Source organism: Dipodomys spectabilis, unplaced genomic scaffold (assembly GCF_019054845.1).
Source record: "Dipodomys spectabilis isolate Male_0828 unplaced genomic scaffold, ASM1905484v1 ptg000066l, whole genome shotgun sequence".
Classification (NCBI taxonomy): domain Eukaryota; kingdom Metazoa; phylum Chordata; class Mammalia; order Rodentia; family Heteromyidae; genus Dipodomys; species Dipodomys spectabilis.
In genome coordinates this window covers 12,666,366-12,688,984 of record NW_024870743.1, presented here as the reverse complement: position 1 = coordinate 12,688,984, position 22,619 = coordinate 12,666,366, and the positions used below count along the sequence as shown (strand labels likewise).

Genomic DNA, 22,619 nt, shown 5'->3' with positions numbered 1-22,619 from the left:
ACCATATAAGATGATACTAAGCAAAATGAACTCCAAGACATGGACACAAGAGTTTTTTCTTTGTTGTTGTTGTTCTCAATGTACTATATGATTTCTTTTTTCTTTTGCGTTTTCCCTCCAATGGTTTATCCCCTGTTGTCACTGCATTCGATTTTGGTACCCTCAGTATTGTATATATATGCATCTGAACTAGGGAATTGAAGGGTAACAACAAAACGGCAAGACAAAGGACAAAGTGGGAACCTATGCAACAGCAATACTCACAAGACAATATGTTGGAAATGATCTGTACAACTTTGGGGGATGGGGGAAAGGGCAAGAGGGAGAGAAATGAGGGAAGGGGTAACAAGTTAGACAAAATGCAATCACTACCTTACTTATGTAACTGTAACCCCTCTGTATATTACCTTGACAATAAAACTTTTAAAAATAAATAAAATAAAATCCCCCCAAAAAAACCACGCTTGAGATATCCTACTTCAGAATGTCAGTACAAAGAAAATCCTATAGAAAATAGTGCCAAACAACATATAGCAACATATTAAAATAACACTATGAGCTTTATGTCTTTCATTTTCATGTGAGTTCTAGAAAAAAATAACAATAGAAACCAAGTACATGAACATCCAAAGTCATTCTTGTTTTTGATAAAGGTAATATGAGGATCCATATCTGGTATGTAGTCAATAGCATCAAAAGTGAACCCAGCATGAGCCAGACTTACCCATGGAGTCACACGCATTCACACGCAGACTTCTACAAGGATGAGACTTGTCCAGGTTGTTTTGTGTCTTGAAGTACAGCCCTCGAACTCCCCACAGGAAGCTAGCTCCAGAAGGAAGAAAGCAGATGACTTAAGCAGTAATAGTTTAATGTTCTAAACTTTATCTATCTGGCAAGTCTGTTTTCCCTGGGGCAGAGTGTAGAAGGGAGTGAGAGAGGCCAAGAATGTTACACTAATTAAGGTCTTTCACCATGGAAAGAAACACTGAAAGTGGAAAATATATTCCAGCTTGTTGGATTTTTCTTGTTTTCTTTTAAATTGATTCGGTTAATCATTAACCTATGGTTTATATGCCTCGAGAGACAGAACCATTGGGAGACCCTTCCTTCTACCCTGCAGGAGGCTATTCTATTACACCAATAGCTTTTATTTGGATATCCTTTGAGGATAGCTGATGAGAAAGATGGATATTGCCCCTAGACTATGAACTGACTCAGAAAACCCAAAGCCAAATTCCAACTCCAAGGTTGAAATTTATTCTCCATTGCGATGGTTTCCATATTGTTTGTCTCCCAAGGCTTCACATATTGGAAGCTTAGTCTTCAATGTGGGGATGTTGAGAGGTGCTGAACCTTTAAGAGGTAGGATCTAATGCATAGGGGTGCCAGACCCTGGAAGTAATTAATATAGTTCCTGGTTAATTCTCAGAAACAATGCAGTGAGGCTATTCCACACATGCCTCTTAATGAAAGTGGTCATTTCTCTTCCTGCTTTTCAGTTATGTTATGATGCTACCAGATGGGTTCTCACCAGAGCCCAATGGACAATCTCTCAATCTTGTAGTATCAGTGTCCAAAACTGTGAGCTAAATAAACCTCTTTTCATCATCAGGTATTCATCCTCAGGCACTTATTACAGCAACAAAAAGTTGACTTACAAATGCACTGTTTTCTGTTTTAAATTTTGTTCTTGTGTTGCTTAAAGTAGCCCAAACAGGAGATTCTACGATGAGACTAAATGATATTAAGGTCCTTCCATAGTAAAATGCAAAGTATCCCTAACAGACCCAGAAGGATGTAGTCAATCAAATCTATTTTGGAGAAATTAAATAGACAGTATAAATAAGACAGTATTAAAAATTGTTAATAATTTGTGTGCAATAATGGCATTGTTTTAAAATCATGTTCCAGATTCATGTAGAAGTATTTTAGGTTGAAATTATATGCTTGCCAGCCGCTGGTGGCTCAAACCTGGAATCCTAGCAACTCAGGAGGCTTGAGATCTGAGGATCAAGGTTTGAAAGCCAGCAAGAGCAGGGAAGTCATGAGATTCTTTTCTCCAATTAACCACCAAAAGTAGAACTGTGGCTCAAGTGGTAGAGAGCTAACCTTGAGTAAAAAAGGTCAGTAATAGTACTCAGACCCTGAGGTCAAGCCCCCAGTGCTGGCATGTGCACACACACACACACACACACACACACACACACACACACACACAGTGCAATTTTGCTTTTAAATGTTCCTTCAAGCAAAAAAGACCTATCATGAAAGCCTAATGAAAATGCAGTAAATGTTAGATCACATACATTCGAAGTATCTGGAGAGCTCAAGACTCAAACAAGATAAGAACTTACAAAAGTGATATTTGGGCTTTCTGGGGTATGGTTATTAGGAAAGGGAATACTGTTTTAGGTAGACAGCATAGGCTTGCCAAGGCAGAGATGTTTTGGAGAAGTATTTTGAAATAGGTATAAAGCATCTTGAGTCAATTCTTCAGTGGAAACTGCAAACAACTCCAGTGAAAGCATTTATGATAAAGGGGAAACTAGTCTTAATTATAAGAGTTGACAAGTCAGTTTTTCTTCATGTGATAATACTATTCCTATATATTTTATAAAATTAACCTCCTTATTCATAATGAAACTTTCTATCTCCTTTATGTGAATATTACTCTCCAGTGTAGGACTCAAGAATTTTCTTTGGCCGAGCCTGTAATCCTAGCTACTCCGGAGGTTGAGATCTGAGGATCACAGTTCAAAGCCAGCCTGAGCAGGAAAGTCCGTGAAACTCTCCAATAAACATTCAGAAAACCAGAAGTGGTGCTGTAGCTCAAGTGGTAGAGAGCTCACCTTGTGCTGAAGAGCTGAGGAACAGTGCTCAGGCCCAGAGTTCAAGCCCCACAACCAACAAAAAAAAAAAAAGAATTTTCTTTGGTCAAAGCTTTCCTTCCTCTTCTTAAGCACATTCTGATTTTACTACAACCATAGCACCTAACCCTTTTAGTTTTATTCTTCAAATAGGGTCTCAGGCCTTAGCTGGCCTGGACTCCAATCCTAATTATACTTCCCATGTAGCTGGGATAACAGGCACATGCCACCATACCTGCTTTATATTGGTGAGGATGGGGTCTCTCAAACTTTATTCCTAGGCTAGCCCCAAATCAGAATTCTCCCTATATCTGCCTCCCTAGTAACCAGGATTACCAGTGTGAGCCACCATGCCCAGCAGGAGTATGCTATTTAACATTGTAATTGGCAAGATTGTTCAGAGTATCAATACGATTTTACAAGGATAACCTTGTCTCCTGAGCTACTAGTGGTCTTAAAACAAGCCCAGCACAAGACTTTGGATTTTGTATGACAGGAAGCATTCTCTAAGCACAGGGAAGGACTATCTGTAGACTAAGAAAAAGTCAAAGAATCCACTTAATCCCACATTCTTTGGAACTGACACTCCAGTTTCACCATCTGAAGGAATAAACAAGAGTGGAAAAGAACATGACCATGATTCCCTGGTCTTCCTGAAATGTTATTCAAAACAAAAATGCATGGCTCTGTAAATTTGAATCCTTTAAAAATACTGGAATTCAACATTTCTTTTAAAATTTGGCATCAGCAGGTCAAGTTCAAATCATGACTAGAATGGAATCTAAGAGTGGATTTGAACTCTGTGCTGATGCTGTGACTACAGTTCAGTAAGAAGGAACAAGACTGAAAAGGCAGGCAAATATGAGACTTTTCAAGGCATCTCAACTAAGAAAGTAAAAATAGAGAAGATTTAGGTGTGGTGGGGTAGAAATGGAATCCTAGCACTTGAGAAGCTGAGGCAAGAGCTAGTTTGGGGCCAGCCCAGAGCTACATAAGACCCTTTTCAAAAGAGAAGAAAAATGCAACAGAAATACCATTCCTGCTCAAAACACAACTAGTCTGAGCACTTATTTAGTTGCTATATTAGTCTCTTGTGTTTACTGCAACAAATTGCCATAAATTTGGTGCAGTATCATTCTATAATGTAGATCAGAATTTGAAAACGTCAGTTTTAATGGGACAAACATCAAGACATTCACAGACCAGTATCCTTCTGGGGATTCATTTTTCAGTTTTTCCAGCAATTAATTGCCTGCATTTCTTGTTTATGGCTCCTCCCTCTACCTTCAAGCAGGCAGTGTGATATCTCCCAGTTGTACTCTCTGGCCATGCCCAATACTTCTACCATCGTGTTTCCTTCTCTCCAACAGCTTCCAGTATCAGAAAATTAGTTCTGATTGCAGCCCTTCTCCTAGCTCTTATACTTTGAATAATCCAGGGTACTCTCTCCTACTCAAGATTCTTAACACATATTAATCACATCTGTAATATCCTTTGTGCCATGTAAATGTAGCCTAGAACCAGCTCCAGCTGCTAAATGTGAACCTATTTGGAACACATTTGGATAGTTGGATGGTATGGAAAAGCATCATAATCTCTGAAAAAAAATTCCCTTCTAGTTTTACTAGGAAATATAAAGTCTTCATTACAAAAATAAAAAGGAATGTTTTGTAAAAGCCCTGTAGTAATATTATTAGCCCACAAAACATCTGTTGAATGGAGCAATTTGTTTCTGAGGAAGCCAATAAAATGGGAACATACTGTACAGCAAATGGGTATTCATCTGTGCCTAGGCCCAATCCCTGCTTTGTTTTTAATTTATAGAGATATGTGAACTACATCTCCCATATTTTTCTCATCCTCACTCTGCTTGTCCCTGCCACTAAAAGCTTCTTTATGGTGTGGTTTCATTGAAGGAGACTAATAGAGTACAACACATATTAAAACAAAACATTTTGGGTATAGCAATACTATATATAGTAAACTATCTTGAATGTTTTGCAGTAAAAATATTTTATTATACTACTACACATATACATGTGCATAGGCACAACTATATGTATATTAATATTTTGTATAATTTTCGGTAGAAAGAACATCTAAATTCTGGTGTTTGTCATTTTTGTTTATACTCTTAATAAGACAAATGCCTCTGTGAAGACATACAATCCATGAACAGACCATTAGCAAAAATCTCTGGGTTTTATAGCTGAAATTGTTGACTTTTAGGACCATCTATCTGTTTGGGTTTCTGCATTGTTAAATGCCAAGGTGAACAGTTTAGCTATAATATGGAAGTTGAAAATGGCTTTGTCAATACTGAGCTATTATCTCTATTTTCCATAGGTTTTTGTAAACTGAAAAAGAACATATTGTGATTTTAAATTTAGGCTTAAGATGAGATATTCTGTTTTCATGATTTATGGTGTTTGAACGAGGAGGTAATGAGGATTCCATGGAACAGCACTATTTAAGATTGTGTCAAATAGTCATATGTTTAAGAATATTTACAGATACTTCTATTATAAAAGTACAAATAAGAGAAATCACAGCTAGGGTCACTGGAAAATTACAACTCAAACTTCACTAATATTGGTCTTATCTCTAACATATACATTGAAATTTTAGTTGCATTCTATACACAGAAAAAAAAGAGCTTAATTTTAATTTTTCCTTTTCTTTGATCTTCCTCTTACTCTTCTTTCTCTTAATATGATCATCAGTCTATATATCCTAATTCAAGAGCTTTTTAAACCACAATTTTCTACTTTCTGTGTAATAGAATGATAAGGAAGAGGGGAATGTTAATTGGTAAGCACAGAACCTTACAGTGTTCTCAAAACATATTCATTTCTCCACCTCACTGTACATGCTATTGTGGGCCCTTCAGTCCTTTTACAAAGTATCCCCAACTACTCCTTCAGTTCTGCTAAAATATCTCCATAAATTGTGGATAAATAGTTGTCTTTAAGGGTCTTCGTGTAGTTTATCTCTATCATATCACAAATGCAAAATCTCTCCTTTTCTCAATGATTCCAGAAGGTTCAATACTATATACCATAACTTCCACCATGTAAATGCTTCACATGCTTGACAATCCCCTAAAATCATAACATGTGCTGTTTCTCTCCTCTACAAGCAGTTTTCTTCCCTTCTATATTCCTTGATAATGTAACCTATCACTGATTCTTCAGGAAGACTATCTTGTGATTCTAAGTACAAGTTCCTATAAATCAAGATTAATATCCTACTTCCAAGCAATTTCTCTATTCTATACACTAGAGTCGGTCAAAGTATGGCCTAAGGGCCACTACTATCAGTAATAATATGAGTGCTTATTTAAAATGCAAATTTTAAGCTCCCAACACCTAGCAAATCATAACTCTGAACATATCTTCTATGTGATTTTTTTTTTTTTTTTTTTGGTCAGTTGTGGGGCTTGCCTGGGCATTGTTCTTGAGCTCTTCAGCTCAAGGCTAGAGCTCTACCACTTGAGCCATAGTGCCACTTCCGGCTTTTTTCTTTTTGCTTATGTGGTGCTGAGGAATCGAACCCAGGGCCTCAGGCATGCAAGGCAAGCACTCTACCACTGAGCCATCTTCCCAGCCCCGCGTTCTACCATTTTGAGCCACAGTGCCACTTCCCATTTTCTTGTGATTCATTGGAGATAAAAGTGTCACAGACTTTTCTGCCCAGGCTGGCTTTCAACTGGATCCTCAGACCCCAGCCTTTTGAGTAGTTTGGATAACAGGCCTGAGCCACTAATGCCCAGCTTCCTCTATGTAATTCTTATGCACACTAAAATTTAAGAAGACAGATGATACTAAAAAGCTGGCTTAATTAAAACATTCTCCAAACTTTCAAATGAATAAACACATATACAAGGATTTTAACACACAGTCTTTATTTAAGGATTATAAAAGTACAATATATCATCCCTATCTTAATGGAAATTGGAAACAAATACAGAAATGAACAAACACACATTGTGTTGCTCAATTTTCTCTCTGTGATAAAAATACCTGAGCAAACCAACTTAACAGAGGAATGACTCTGTTTTTCTCAGTGTTTCAAAAGTTTTAATCCATGGTCTACCTCGAGCAACCCTTTCAGACTGTTATGAGGCAGAACATCATGGTGGGGAGGGAGTATATGGTAGAAGAAAGCTACTCATGTCATGACGACTAAGGAGAGAGACAGAGAAAGTGAGAAGCAGGGACAAATTATATTTTTCAAAGGCACATATCAGTAACCTCTACCATGGCCTATCCCCATGGCCTAATCCTCATCAATGGATTAGTCCAATTATAATGTTAATACTTTCCCAGCCCAATCATCTTCCTACCTGTAAACACTGATGCATAAAGGGCCCAACCTTCAATACATGAGCGTCTAGGACACATTTCACATCTAAACAATATACATGAAAACCCCAATATACATTTTACCTGGAATATGTGCCAAATAGTAGGTCTACCAGCACACTCCACTCAACCACTTGCATGAGCCATAAAAGCCACATTCTATCGCATAGCCTGTAGATCAAACAACAGCGTCATGGATAAACAGAGGGCCTCAGTTCCCAACTGTTTTCCAAATCTCATTTCCTTTGTGTATAGAGGACTGAATGAATTCCTGCCCTTGGATTAGGTGATAAATATAGTTTTGAGTGGAGTCATTTAAAACAAATTCAAGTTGGTCCGAAAGTTGTAACTTATTGTTAAGCTCTTTAAAACAGATTCAGACCATTTTTGCCATATTCAGAACCTATTCCGAATGTACAGAATACAAAGTTGAGAGAAACAGTGCTTACTTTCTAGGACTTTATAGTCTGTTCTTGGAGACAGGTAGAATCACATGAGAATGCTAATGATAATAATACAAATATAAGAGAGGAAACCTCATTGTACCTGTGGACATCAAGAAAAGCCACTTGAAAACGAGTCCTTTCCTTTATGAGAACAATGACTTTTTAATACACAATGATATGTAAAGAAAATATTAATACCACAAGTCTATAACAGTAATAATTTTAGCCAAAATGTTCTTTTTCATTGGATTTATTTCTAGACCTTATTGTTTACTCAGTAAACTGTTTATGTTTATAATGCTTATATTTTGTGCCACATAGCCATACAGAATGCCAATACAATTTTCTAAAAAAATGCATTTGATAAATACTGATTATTTAAATTGATAGTTTACCTAAAAATCATCTCTGAATCAGATACTTTTCTAAAATGTCAGTAACTTCCATATGAATGAAGCTTCCCCCTGCCTCTATAAATTCAATTATTTTATAACCCTGTGGCTTGCTGGACACTAATTTTAATCATCACTTTTGCCTTCAGTGTACCCCTGCATCATTTGAGAAAGACAAAACATCTGAGCATAGACAAAGCATTTTCAAATTTTAGACTAATTATGCTTGAATTTTTGAGTGTTCCAGATTGAAGATTCAAAAAAGCTTTCATGGTTACATTTTCCTAAACTGTTTCCTTGAAGAAAATATTTTCTTTCAAAATATATGCAATTATTTTTATACTTGTGAACATTTTTAAAAGCAATCTAATTACTGTATGTAGATAGAAACCTTCTTAAACTATGAAGTAAAAAAAATATAAACGTAGAATGTGGCAAGAGTAATAATGGTTTCAGTTCTTTTGCTACTATTGTTGTAATAATCTATATCTCATTTTATTGAATGTATACCTGCACTAAGAAAAGATGTTCTTTGTTTCTGTACCTTTCAAAGTGAGTCTAATAGAATCTGTCTAAAAAATGTAGGTCAAAGAAGGAGAAATCACGTTTAAAATTAAATGGAAATGAGTCCTGGATGATGTGTTGGGAGAGAAGGCGGAGTGGGGAGGTAAGGAATAACAGTAACTGAGGCCGAGGGAACAGTATATACCAAGGCATAACAATTTTATAGGAAAGAGCATGTGCATTCCAAAAAAGGGAGAAGACATGAAGAACAATTCAGAAGTTATGTCAAGTTGTACATACATAGACACATAGATGTAGATACACACATATGTACATATACATGAACATATACAGTATACATGTATGCACACACACATAAATACAAATGTAATAGCAGAACCCAGCTCTGCCTACTGACCTGGAGCAAAGTCCTTAAACTACAATTACTTGATTGTAATTTATCTGTGCCTCTTTTTATGCTATGGATAGAGATAATACTGAGTGGGACACCAGTCTAAAAAGATTTTAGAATATGAAAACTTTTTAGTTGTTTCTGGCAGATTTAGTGCACAGATATTAATCATGTGAAGCAATACATTACAGATGATAGGCAAGAAGTGAAATTAGTGAAAATTATGTTTGTGGGAATTTTGCACATACATTGAATTATGTATTAGTGTGAAGGGCAACTTCATTTTGTCCTTCTAATCATGGGACACTTGGTCATTTGTTAATCCGGACCTCCTAGAATTACTGTGTTAAAAAGAGGTCATTTCACGAAAAACTCAACCCTGTGAATAACTTTTCCTAAACTCATTAAGTCTTATCTACTGCTTGGGAAGTGGAAGTGAGCAAAGAAGAGAAGTTATAAAGAGGTTTATCAATCTAATTCCAACATCTGGTTGGATGGTGGTGCTCACCACTGAGATGTTGACGAAAGGGGCAAAGGATTCGCCCATTTGAACAGTCACATTCACCTGTTCAAATTTGAACAGGTCCCTACTGCTCACCGACTATTTGCCAGATGCTGAGGGCAGAAGAGGAGTCACCGCATACGGGTAACTACGTCTTCCGGGAGCTTCAGTGGGTTAAAGCCGCCGGTAAACAAGGTCACCTGAGAATCACCTGGAGGGCTGCACCCAAGACCAAAGCCACGGAGGACAAAGGGCAGAGAAGGGAAGACCGGCGTACGAGAAGGACAGCAGACGAGCAGCTGAAAGTCAAAACGAAAGAAAAAGGACTGCACTCTCCCCGCGGCCTCGGCAGAGCCGGGTACCAGGCCTCGAGGTAAGACCGCCCGAGTGACCGACCTACCGCCCTCGGGCCCGGCGTCCGAAAGGCGTCAACTGGCGCGAAGTGTCAGCGGCGGCGCGGTGTTATGACGTCGTAGGGAGGCGGGAATTCCGGGGCCGACCGTAGACAGCTCCGGAAGCTCTGGGACCGGCGGCCAGCTGCCTAATGGGCTGGCAGGTGAGGTGCCGCTCCGCGTGTCGGGGGTGTCTGTCTGGGGCAGAGCGTGTGGGCCGGCACGCGCGGGCTCCTTCTTGATTGCCTCTCTGCGGAGAGACTCCTGCCCTCGGGAAGAGGGGCCGGGGGCTGAGGCGGAAATAACCGTGCCGCCACGCCGGAGGCTGCTGCGGGCCTCCCGGCCGGCGCCCCAGCCTGAGCACCGCTCTTGGGCACCGCTGAAGGGCGGCCCACCCGCGTCCTCTTCACACGGCTCCCCTTGGAGAATCGGCCCTGCCACCTCCCAGAGGCCAGGGGAGACCAGAACACAGTCAGAGACGTTCTGTGCAGCGGGCACCTAGCACACACCCTATTTCTCATTCACTCTTAAGACCCCGATTGTAAATGCTGGACCTTGGGAGCTTTTTCTCCTTGCAAGACTGGATTCAGGTAAAAACACTTCCTTCCGTGGTTCATTCATTCATTCATTTCTTCCCCGTAGGGAATTACTGGACACCTGTTTGTGCGCCCTGGGTGCCAAAGGCCACCAGGTGACATTCCGCCGTCTGACCTTTCAGTACTGAAAGCACACTTTCTTAAGTGGACAGGGAGGAGGGGAGAGAGTAGCCAAATAAAACCTCCAAAATTTTTTTTTAAAGAAAAGTCATCGGTTTTATTCACGGAGATTTGTTTCCAAACTTCTTTCTCTTAGAGTAAATTAGTCTTTGCCAGAAAACCACGGAGACATCCAGGTACAAAGAAAAGGTTTATTACCAGTAAAGGGACTTCACAAGAGAGAAGTGCCAGCTATAGTGTCTAGTAACCTTGTATAACCTATGAGGTTTACAAGGCGGAGACCCTGATGTGGACATGTAGGCCAGGGGCTTCACCATGGTGGGCTAAGATTTATGGCTGCTGCCCAAGTAGTAGATAAGGGGCTGCAGCTGCCCAGACCTGAAGGTCACTCTAAGGGGATCTTGCTGCCTTATATGGTGGTAGCTGCCTCAGAGGAGTGCCATCTCAAGGTAAAAGGGGGAGAGGGAGTTGGAGGCTGATTATTTACTGCTTTTACTAAAAGGGCCTAGTGTTGCCTAGAAAAGGAGCATGCTAAGCTATAGGAAGGGAGCTTATTGGGCTAACACTTTCTGTAAATATAAGTAGGAGTGTCTGATGTCTCTGTTGTGTCTTCTTCCATTTCTCACAAAAAGATAATTGAATTTCTGCAGCCTACATTTTGTATTTTGATAACATTGACTTTCTTTGTAATAAAGATTGATTCCCCTTTCAGCATATTCTTGTAGTATTACTATAATATTAAGGATTAAGCAGTTAGTTTTGAAGTCTACGCATATTCTAAAAAAAGAAAAATTACTATTTTTAATAGTTTAATATGCATTATTGTTTTTTCCTACACATAATATTTATGCTTCAGCAAAGTAAGTCTTATTTGAACCACAAGCACTGTGATATCAGTTGATCTGATCACTGAGGTGGCTGCTAAGGGTCTCATGGGTAGGTAGTGTATACAGTATGGATATGCTGGACCAAGGGATGATTCCCCTGGACAGAACCAAATGAAACAGCTCCACATTGGATTAGGCAACTCAAAACAGTACATAATTTAAAATTTATAGATTATTTCTAAAATTTGCATTTAATATTTTCAAACCACAGTTGCCATGGTAAAATACAACTGAAAGCAAAACCCTGGGTAAGGGACAGTACTGTACATTACAGATATTGTACGTACAGATATCTGTACAAACAGATATTGTAAAAACTTTTGCTTCAGTCTTCAAATAGAATTTAAGTTTAAGAATAGCCTACTATTTCTACTAATACCTTAACACACTCCAATGTTATTCCATTATTATAGGTAAACCTTATTCATTCATAATTTTCCTTCTGTTTGGAAAATTTAAAACTATTTTCCCTTTATATGAGAATGTTTTCCCCCTTCATTTTTTTCCTGTTGAAATGAGTCTTTTTTTATTTTAATATGTTTTTATTGTAACAATACTGTACAGAGGAGTTACAGTTTCTGAGCAAGGTAATGAATACATTTCCTATCAAGCATTGTTGCCTCCTCCTTTGTTTTTTCCCCTACCATCCCCCCAACCCCAATTTGTAAAGTTCCTTTTTCAACATAGTGTCTTGTATATCTCATTGTTACAATGGGTCGACCTGTATCCCTATTTAAGCATTTTATTTTTTCCCTTCCTCTCCCCAAATTAGAAAAGTGTATATACAAGATGCAGGGCACCGACATCAAATACAGTGAAAACAGGGGTTATACTGTGTGGGAGGAACATACAAAGAAACAAAAAAAAAATCACATGGTACATTATAAAAACATTAGAATCAATAGCAAGAAAGAAAAAAAAAAAACTTGTGTCCCTATCTTGGGGTTCATTTCACTTAACATCATCTTATCTGGTCATATGTACATAGCTTTTGACCTTTTATGCTTGTCCCAGACATATACTAATTATTGCAAATAAGGGAAACCATTCCCCCTTCATTTTTTAAAAGATGGTTTTATCATATAAGATTTATGCTTGACAATTCTTTTCCATCAACATTAAAAATTACTATGCCACTTTATTCTAGTCTCCATAGTTTCTAGTGAGAAATCTGATGATAGCCAATTTATTTGTTCTCTGGCTGCTTTTAACATTTTATTTTCCTTTAGTTTTCCAAAGTTTGACTATACTGTGACTTGTTTGTCTTTGGATTTATCCTCCTTAGGGTTTAGATTTATGTCTTCTATCAAATTTGAGAAGTTTACAGGCTTATTACTTACATGATTTGATTATATGAATTTAGATGATTTGTTATTGTCATCTATGTCCCTCAAGGGCTGCTTATTTTTAGTCTACTTTCCCCTTAATCAGATTGAGTAAATCATATGGATTTGTCCAACTTTACTGATTCTGTTCTCTTGCCAATTAATTCATTCTGCCATTGGCTTCATATAATATTTTATTTGTTATTATGTTTTAATTCCTGCTCTTGCCCTCGATTCTTGTTTAGGTCCTTTGGTAGCTTTCAAACTCTGGTATAGTTTTGTATTGTTGTTTTTTATAATCTTCTTTAAAAATAGATTTTAATTTAGTCTTTGTCACTCTAGAACCATCACATTTCCTGTGCCTTAAACATTTTCTAAAACTATTCTGAGAAAGGAAAGTGAGATGTTAGTGGAGAGGTTAATAGGATCACCACTGACGAAATAGGGTTAAATTAGTTTCTTTTCTTTCTTTTTTTGCTGGGAGGGAAACAGTTGTGGGGTTTGAACTCAGGACCTGGGTGCTGTCCCTGAGCCTCTTTGTGCTCAAGGCTAGCACTTTACCATTTGAACCACACTGCCCCTTCCAGTTGTTGTGTAGTTAATTGGAGGTAAGAGTCTCAACAAGGACTTTTCTGCCATGGCTGCCTTCAAACTCCAATCTTCAGATCTCAGCCTCCTGGGTAACTAGGATTACAGGCATGAGCCACTGGCACCTACCCAAATTAGTTTCTTATAGGCTATCTATTATGTCTGAATCTTTTTGTGTGTGTTTGGGGCCAGGGTCAGCAAAATTGATCTCTAAGCTTATGAACAAAGGTATATAAGATGTATAATTCTTGCCCCAATGAACAAGTCACCACATGAAGCTGTTGATTGTTCTAAGATGAGGCCCTGGAGTTTAGGCCAAAGATAGATTTATCCCTAGCTATGTCCTTGCTATGTAAATTGCTGTCCCACAAAATCTGTTAGCATTACACACACACACACACACACACACACACACACACACACCATATATTTCAATGATACTTATATTTGTGTTATCACACATGGTAGGATAATTGCAAAGGCAGTAAAGTTTGTCTATATTTGATAATATCACTATAAAATTTTCAGCATTTGAGGAGATCTTAGAAACTTTTCCGCCACCTTATATGTATGGTAAATAATATGAATTAGTATTAATAACTCTTTTTCAAGTTTAATGTATAATTGAAGATTCTAGACATTCTTACACAGCTTTAAAATGTTTGTCATTTCTATTTCTTACATGGTTAAAGCAGAATTCTGAGTAGCTACAATAAACTGTAGACAATTTGGATGCTGAAGCTAAATAGCTATCTTCATAATTCCATTTCAAATACTTCTGTCCATTTGTTCAGCCTTATTGTTCCATCAACTGACCATATTACAAAGACTCATTAATATGTACATTTTTACATTATAAATTTTGTAATAGGGGCTGAGAATGTGGCTTAGTGGTAAAGTGCTTGCCTAGCATGCATGAAGCCCTGGGTTTGATTCCTCAGTATCACACAGAAAAAGCTCAAGTGGTAGAGTGCTAACCTTGAGCAAAAGAAACTCAGGAAGCCTAAGGACTGGCAAACACACACACTCACATAGATAGATATAGATGTATAGATATAAAATAAATGACAAAATAAATATTGTAGAATCGACCTCCCTAAGATAAACTAATCAAATGCTATTTTTCTGTTTTAAACATTGTCTAGGTATGTATAAGATTTAATTGGGAAAAGGTCTCTTACATAAAGTTGCAAAAGTGTTAATGCTATTTGATACACAGATTTATATCAATAAGCCTGAGGCTGAAGGTTGGGTCATGCCTCCATGATATATAATTGAAATGCATTGTTCTTTCTTAATCTGATGCTCCTTGGAACTTTAGGTAAGATAGAGTTTGGTTTCTTATGCCTCCATTTTTCTTTGCTTCTTTTACAGATATGGGGAAGTCAGAAACATGAGTGATAATTTTGGAGACTAGGCTACAGTAACATTTATTAACGTTTATTATTATTAACTTGAAATCTATATAAAAATGTGATACTGGGGCTGGGAAGGTGGCTCAGTGGTAGAGAGCGCTTGCCTTGCATGCATGAGGCCCTGGGTTTGATTCCTCGGAACCACATAAGCAAAAAGAAAAAAGCCGGAAGTGGCGCTGTGGCTCAAGTGGTAGAGCACTAGCCTTGAGCTGAAGAGCTGAGAGACAGTGCCCAGACCGAGTTCAGGCCTCACGACCGGACCCAAAAAAAAAAAAAAAAAGTGATACTTTTCACTCATTTATATTTGAGTTGTCCCCATTTTTTAGTGAGGATTTTTCATATTTCTAAGCATTCCTTGTGTGTGTGTGTGTGTGTGTGTGTACGTGTACGTGTACGTGTACATGTACGTGTACCAGTACTGGGGCTTGAACTAGGGCTTAGACACTGTTTATCCCTGAACTTTTGTGTTTAAGGCTTGCACTCTACCACTTGAGCCACAGCTCCACTTTTGGCTCTTTTATGATTTATTAGAGACAACAGTCTCACAGACTTATCTGCCCAGGCTAACTCCAAACCAGAGTCCTCAGATTTCAGCCTTTTCCTAAGTAGCTAAGATAACAGGAGTGAGCCATTGTCATTCCTTAGGAATCTAAGGATTCCTAATTTAGAAAAATCAGATAAGGACTATGGTTGAACATAGAAGTTAGAATATTTGTGCCTCTTTACTTTTCCTCTCTATATTTACTAAAATGGCAGTAAAACTAAAAGGAATAAAAAAATGGAAAAATTAACAGAACATAAGACTAAAGAATGAAATATTAGAAACAGATAAATGGTAACCAATCAACAGAACAGCCTTGATAAACCATATTTGATCATAATATTGGCCACCAGTTTATATAATCATTGCCCAATATTGAATTATTATATGATTGTAATGTTTTAGGTGGTTTATCATAATTTACGCAGCCATTCCATTAATGATTACTTAGGTTTTTCAGCTTTTCACTCTTGTAAGAAGAATTCCATGCATTAGTCTTATAAAAAACATATCCTGTCTTTTTATAATCAATTTCTCAAAATTACTAAATCAGAGTATATGCCTTTTTACAGGCTGTCAGATTGCTTTCCAAAGGCTATTTTCATTATTAATGTGTGAAAGTTCCCATTTCACTAAATATTAACCAGCATTCCTTTTATCTTAAATTTAAATATGAAGAGAGACAATTGGTGCTTCCCATAAACACCTTAGCTTTGATGCTAGGGCAAATGTGGCATCAGATAAGTAATAAATTTTATCAAGTAAAGCTTAGCGGCCTATCTTAACTACTGCCCACTTAAGATGAAGACAAGTGCTAAAAGGTTAGAGAAAGAATAATTTTTTTAACTTGGTATGCTCATAAAAGCTTTCATCTAGGAAGCAGAATTCAAGCCAAATCTAAGGTGGGAAAGATATATAAAGAACACTTGGCAAAGACACTTGAATGGTATATCGTCTGGATCAAAAATCAGGAGACAGAAGCCACACAGAAATAGTTTCACCTAAAAACTTCTTAAACTATGATAAGGAGAAAAGCTGCAACATTACTGTATAAAGAGAATTCTAAAAGATACACTGAGGCTGAAGGAAACTACCTAAGGAATGATAAAATTGAAGTAGGCAATTACTATAGCTAAGATATGGAACCAACCCAGATGCCCCTCAGTAGATGAATGGATCAAGAAAATGTGGTATATATACACAATGGAATTCTATGCCTCCATCAGAAGGAATGACATTGCCTCATTTGTGAGGAAATGGAAAGGCTTGGAAAAAATATTAAGTAAAATAAGCCAGGCCCAAAGAAACATAGGTCCCATGGTTTCCCTTATTTGCAATATCTAGTATTAGTCTGAGTCAAGCAGAAAAGGTCAGATATGTATTCAAATGTTTTTTTTTTCTTTCATGCAATTGTTTCTAACACATTTATAAGATTATTTCTTTGTTGCTTTGTATGTCCCTCCCCTACAGTATAACCCCTGCTTTCACTGTATTTGATGTCGGTAATTTGTGGAGGGGAAGGGGAAAAACAAATCGTTTAAATAGGGATACAGGTGGACCCATTGCAACAATGAGATGTACAAGGTTATGTCGAAAACAAACTTTACAACTTTCAGGGGGGGGGCAGGAAGGATTGGATGGGGGGACGGGGGAGGATGTGGAAGGGAAACAAAGGAGGAGGCTACAATGCTTGATAAGAAATGTACTCATTATCTTGCCCATGTAATTGTAACTCCTCTGTACAGTATTTTCACAATAAAAAAAGAAAGAAAGTAGGCGCAATCAGGTCACATTGTAGATGTGGCTGTTGCCTAGGACAAGGCAAACAAATGTTCTGGATTGCCTGTGCCAAAGCTGTGACCTCAAGTGAGACTAGATTGATGGGAAAGCGTGTAGAGTCAAGTCAGGCTAATAATGTACATTTGAGCCTGGAGTGCATGCTGTCTGTTTGGGAAAGGCCTTGGGGCTCAGGTGAATTAAACTGAAAGGTAATTACAGGGAGATTTAGAGCATACCAAGTATTGCTGAACTTTGTTTAGCATCCTATATGAGTATTTTTGAATAGGTTGAGACAAGGCCAGTTGTAGGCTACTGTGTGAGACAAAGATCAAATGGCTCTCTAGAAGGATTTGCATGGGAGCTGAAGAGAGGAAATGAAAGTAGCCACCTGGTCTGAGGCTCCTGGGTATAATGTTGACATTGCTGCTACCTGAGTGGGGGTAGAAGGGGAAAAAAGGGATAGGAAGGAAAGTATACAACAGTCAACCAAATGCTGGTGAAAGCTGTGTGTCCTTTAGGCATCTGTACTAGAGCCATGTTTTTCAGCCTTGGTGTAATTGGCATTTAGTGCTGGATAAATTATTTGTCCTGGGGGTGGTGAAGTAGAATAGGTGGTCTGATGGAGGCTCTCTAGTCCAGTGTAGGATATTGAACTACAGTAGTCTTTCCATCATATTATAAATGTAAATAAAAAATTAACAGTTCCAAATACTACCATATATCTTTTGGAAACAAAATCCTGTATATATGGAAAATTTCACAGGCTATTAGAAGGTGGGTAAGAGTCACACTTGTGAGAAATGGAAGAGTTGAGACATAGCTCAAGTGGCAGAGTGCTGTGCCTTGAATGTACAAGGCTCTTTGTTCAATCCACAGTACCACAAACAAATGAAACCTGCCAGAAACTTCCCCACTAAAGCATCTCTAGCTCACTCCACTCCCCTGGCCCATTAGAATATTGGATCAGCTGGCTAAAGAAAAATGTTTTGAAGACCCAGATCCATATTTTTAAAGCAGTGAAGGCAATAAGGGATATGTATTTTAGTTGAGTTAATGCTTTAACTTGATAACTAACACAGAGATGGACAGCATTCTGGAAGTGGTTGAGAACTGAAATATGAGCCAAGTTAGGAGTAGAAGAGTATGAAGGGACATTAAGGGAATGCAAGGACAAGACAAACTAGAATGGGCCAAGGCAGTGTATAGTATTGAGAGGGTAAAAAGCTGGAAGGGTATGTAGTGTCTTGACTCTTCAAGTCAAGAGTTTTAGATGTATGGAAGAAGAATATTGACTGTTGAGGGCTTCATACTAAGTGTTGTCTATACACAGACGGTAAAGGTAGAGATTAAGGAATTATTTGAGTAATTCGGAACTACATTTTTGCATCTACATGTATTATACTGGAAATTTTCATGATGTTATATCCTGGAAGGAAGAGATTTCACTACTTATTCCATAATTTAATAATTTGATGCTTTCATACTACACAAAAAATAATACATAATGTAATAATACATGAAAATACCTTTATAGAATCTTGGGCAGGGGGCTGGGAAGGTGGCTCAGTGGTAGAGTGCTTGCCTTGCATGCCTGAGGCCCTGAGTTCGATTCCTCAGCACCACATAAGCAAAAAGAAAAAAGCCAGAAGTGGCGCTGTGGCTCAAGTGGTAGGGCACTAGCCTTGAGCTGAAGAGCTGAGGGACAACGCCCAGGCCCAGAGTTCAGACCCCACAACCGCCCCCCCCCCAAAAAAAGAATCTTGGGCAGAAGATTAATATAGAAATTAGCATAAATGTGTTCACTGTTCTTTTGTCCCTTCTGGGGAAAATATAAAGTCGAGTCATAGCCCTGGACTTTTCCCCCAGCTTAAACCAGGGAAAAAGGAATTGATCCATGGTCATTGTTAGTTTAGAATGGACAGGGATTAATCTGATGAAGCTAATCTAAACCCTCGAGTGGTCTCTTATTGCACTGAAGACATATTTTGTCTTTTTATTGTTATTGTAGAGTTGGTATACAGAGAGGTTATAGTTACCTGAATCATGTAATGAGTAATTAATACAATTCTTTATGAACTATGTCTCCCCTTCTGTTGCTCTCACCTGGTTTTTCCCTCCTGTCACCACCCACAAGATATCCAGTTTATTTTCCATACAGTGTCTAGTGAGTATCGCTGTTGTATTTGTTCCCCCTTATTCCAGCTTTTACTGCCCTCCCTTCCCCTCCCAAATACAAACAAGACAAAAGGAAAATAAAATAGAAACAGCAACAATGGCAACTAAAAAATACCTCTTGTTTACTTTTCTTGGCGTTCATTTCACCGAACATTACTTTATGTGGTCATCTGTACATAGCTATTGAGCTTTTGTCAACCACTCCTGTGCATGTCCTCCTTTGGCCTCAGTGTGTGACTGTCTAGAGTCCTATATAATTTATCATGTCCCAGTGTGTGTGCATGTATTTTAAGCACTCATTGTGTCTATTTGTAGATTTATAGGCACTTTCTAGTTACCACAAATAAGGGAAACCATGCAGCATGCAGCATGTTTCTTTGGCTCTGGCTTACTTTGCTTAATATATTTTTTTTCCAGTCTTTCCATTTCCTTACAAATGTTACAATATCATTCTTTCTGATGGATGAGTAAAATTACATTGTGATTATATACCACATTTTCTTGATCCATTCGTCCACTGAGGAACATCTAGGTTGATTCCATATCTTGGCTATGATATTCAATGCTGCAGTGAACATGGTTGTGCTAGTTAATTTGTCTTTTGGTCCTATAATCTAGAATATCTGCATACTCTTTTATCTTCTATATGTCCTATAGTATTTCCTTTTAGGTATTATGAAATTTACCCTTTCTTCAGTATTGTCTTTGACTCAAGACTTTACATTTTACTTACACTATATATTGCTTTTTAAAAATTCTTTGTTTAGAAATGGACTCAGAAGCCAAGGAAGAAGTCCCTTTGCTTGAGGAATTTGTTCTCTGTGGTGGAATTGAAACCCAGGTTCTGAAATGTGGACCCTGGACTGACCTTTTTAATGAGCAATGTATCAATAGGCCTAAACTGCTTATTGTCATTATTCCTGGTGAGTATAAAAATCTGAATTATATGAATGCTCCTAAATGTTCCTGATTTTAAAGTTACCATTAAGCATTAACTATAGAGAATATGAGAGGAAATAAAATTACTCAACTCATTAGTGGTAACCAGTTTTAACATTTTTGTGGCTGGGCCTTTTTTGTTGTTGTTTTTCTTCTATACATTTCAATCAGGTGTATTGTTGTCTATTATGTATAGATATATAATTTTATAAGGCAAGTGACAATTGGAAGTATACCATCTTCAGTTCTGTAATTTCCCTGTGAAATTTCCTTTGAATTTACAACTTAATATTTTAATCATTTTTCTAAACTTTCTACCTTATGTTTATTCTTAAATTTGCATTTATTGTGAATAGATTATTAATGGTAGATATTTGATTAATTGCAGTCAGTTAAAGTGCTTTTTATATTGTGAGTTTGAATACATTTACTTAAAATCCAATCCATTTGGAGACCTTATTCCATGAACTGTTAAATTGAAACCTTACTCATTTTTCACTTGTGTTTTCAATGTTTTTCATGTTGACTTTGAATAAGCCTTTATTTTAATAAAGTAAAACTGTGTTCTCTCTGTCATATAGAACAAGAATCTTGATTTGTCTTCATTTACAATCCTTACTTAGTTGTACAGAAATTTTCATTCTTATGAAGCTGATCAAAATTACTAGTCTCTTCCTTCAAGATGTCTGGGTTTAATGACTTTCTTGGAAAAGCCCTTCCTTATTCCAAGATTATAAAACAATTTTACCCTGTGTTTATGTGTTTTTACGCTTTTATTTATAGTCTTAAAAGTCTGGCACTTATAAATATAAGAGCAGAAACTGAAGAAGCCTTCTTAGTAAGATGGCTTACAAATTGGCCCTCAATTTACTGCATAATTTTTTGCCCTACTGGTGTGCAATGCTAACATCATAAAACAGCTGCTCCAGTAGCTAGAGTCTATTGCTGTGTCCTCTCTTTCCTCATGCATTCTTCATGTTTTTAGTAGCTGCAGCTTTATGATATCTTTACATATCACTTAATACTTGTCCTTGCTCACTTTCATTCTTTTCCGGAGTAATTTTTTCTTCCCTTCTTTAGGCCTCATAATATGTTTGCTTAATTAGGAAGAAAAAATAAACTACTGTAAGGTAAAATAGTAAACAGTCTATTCTACTACTTCTACTAGTGGTATTCATTTATTCTTCCGTTTATCCCAGGTGTTAGGAATACTGTGTTGTAAAAGTCTTTGCTGTTACTGAGGTATGTGTGGTGGTGTTAGGGAGTTGTGAGTGAGTCCTCTATTGAAAAGGCTTGAAAGGAAGAGTCCATCACTGGGGAGCCAGGTTTCTGATAACAGTAGGAGGTGTAGGAAGCCTTCAGTGAAGGCATTGCATATGGAATCTCATTGCTTGTAGTGCTTTGAAATTTTCAAGTCACATTTTTTTTTAATTTTCTTGTTAATATGCTGTACAGAGGGGTTACAATTACATGAGTAAGGCAATGGGCACATTACTTGTCGATCATTGTTACAGTGTTTCCCTTCCCTTGTTACCCCTTCCCTTCCTTGTTGTTGTCCCACTATCCCTTCCCTCTCCTCCCCCCACATTTTATTTCTTGTGTTCTTTTATGCTTGTCCTTTTCTTCTCTTGGCCCTTTTCTTGAACTTTTGAAAGCTCTAGGCTAGCTCTTCTCATTCCTTTATAAGATTCAGAATTATATTTTATTTTGGGAATTAGTCTATATAAACTATAGTGAAAATTAAGATGATTATGTGTGTGTCTACGTGTGTATGCATTTGTACATTTAATAACAGCACTTAAAATGTTAGGTATTGTTATCTTCTAGCCATATGGAGAATCTGTAGCATTTAAGTCAGTGATGTAAAAAAATATGAATATGAAATGGAACACAGTTCTGAAAGATTTTTTTTTTTTGGGTCCGGTCATGGGGCCTGAACTCTGGGCCTGGGCGCTGTGCCTCAGCTCTTCAGCTCTAGGCTAGCACTCTACCACTTGAGCCACAGCGCCACTTCCGGCTTTTTTCTTTTTTGCTTATGTGGTGCTGAGGAATTGAACCCAGGGCCTCATGCATGCAAGGCAAGCGCTCTACCACTGAGCCACCTTCCCAGCCCCTGAAAGATTTTATTCTTTTTTTTTTTTTTTTCTGATTGAACTTTCTTTTATTGTTGAAATAAATTTTTTTTTTTACCATTTTCTTTTTTTTTTTAATTTAATTTAATTTTATTTGTGAACATACTGTACAGAGGGGTTACAATTACATGGGCAGGATAATGCGTACATTTCTTACCAAGCATTGCAGCCTCCTCCTTTGTTTACCCTTCACCTCCCTTCCCAGCCTCCCCCCTCCCCCCCCAAGATTTTATTCTTAGT

At 37.7% G+C, this 22,619-nt stretch overlaps 1 protein-coding gene across 3 annotated transcripts in view; it reads left to right on the top strand.

Annotated features, from left to right (window-relative positions):
• Window positions 1-9,981: 9,981 nt before the first annotated feature.
• Ldah (lipid droplet associated hydrolase) overlaps window positions 9,982-22,619 on the top strand; it is a 90,109-nt gene continuing 77,471 nt past the window's right edge. The window contains exons 1-2 of one of the 3 annotated variants that reach the window (XM_042680801.1): window positions 9,982-10,046; window positions 20,076-20,231. In XM_042680801.1, the coding sequence (XP_042536735.1) occupies window positions 20,078-20,231 (154 nt within the window). In that variant the 5' untranslated portion in view covers window positions 9,982-10,046; window positions 20,076-20,077. The other 2 variants (XM_042680800.1, XM_042680802.1) reach the window with 2 other exon arrangements.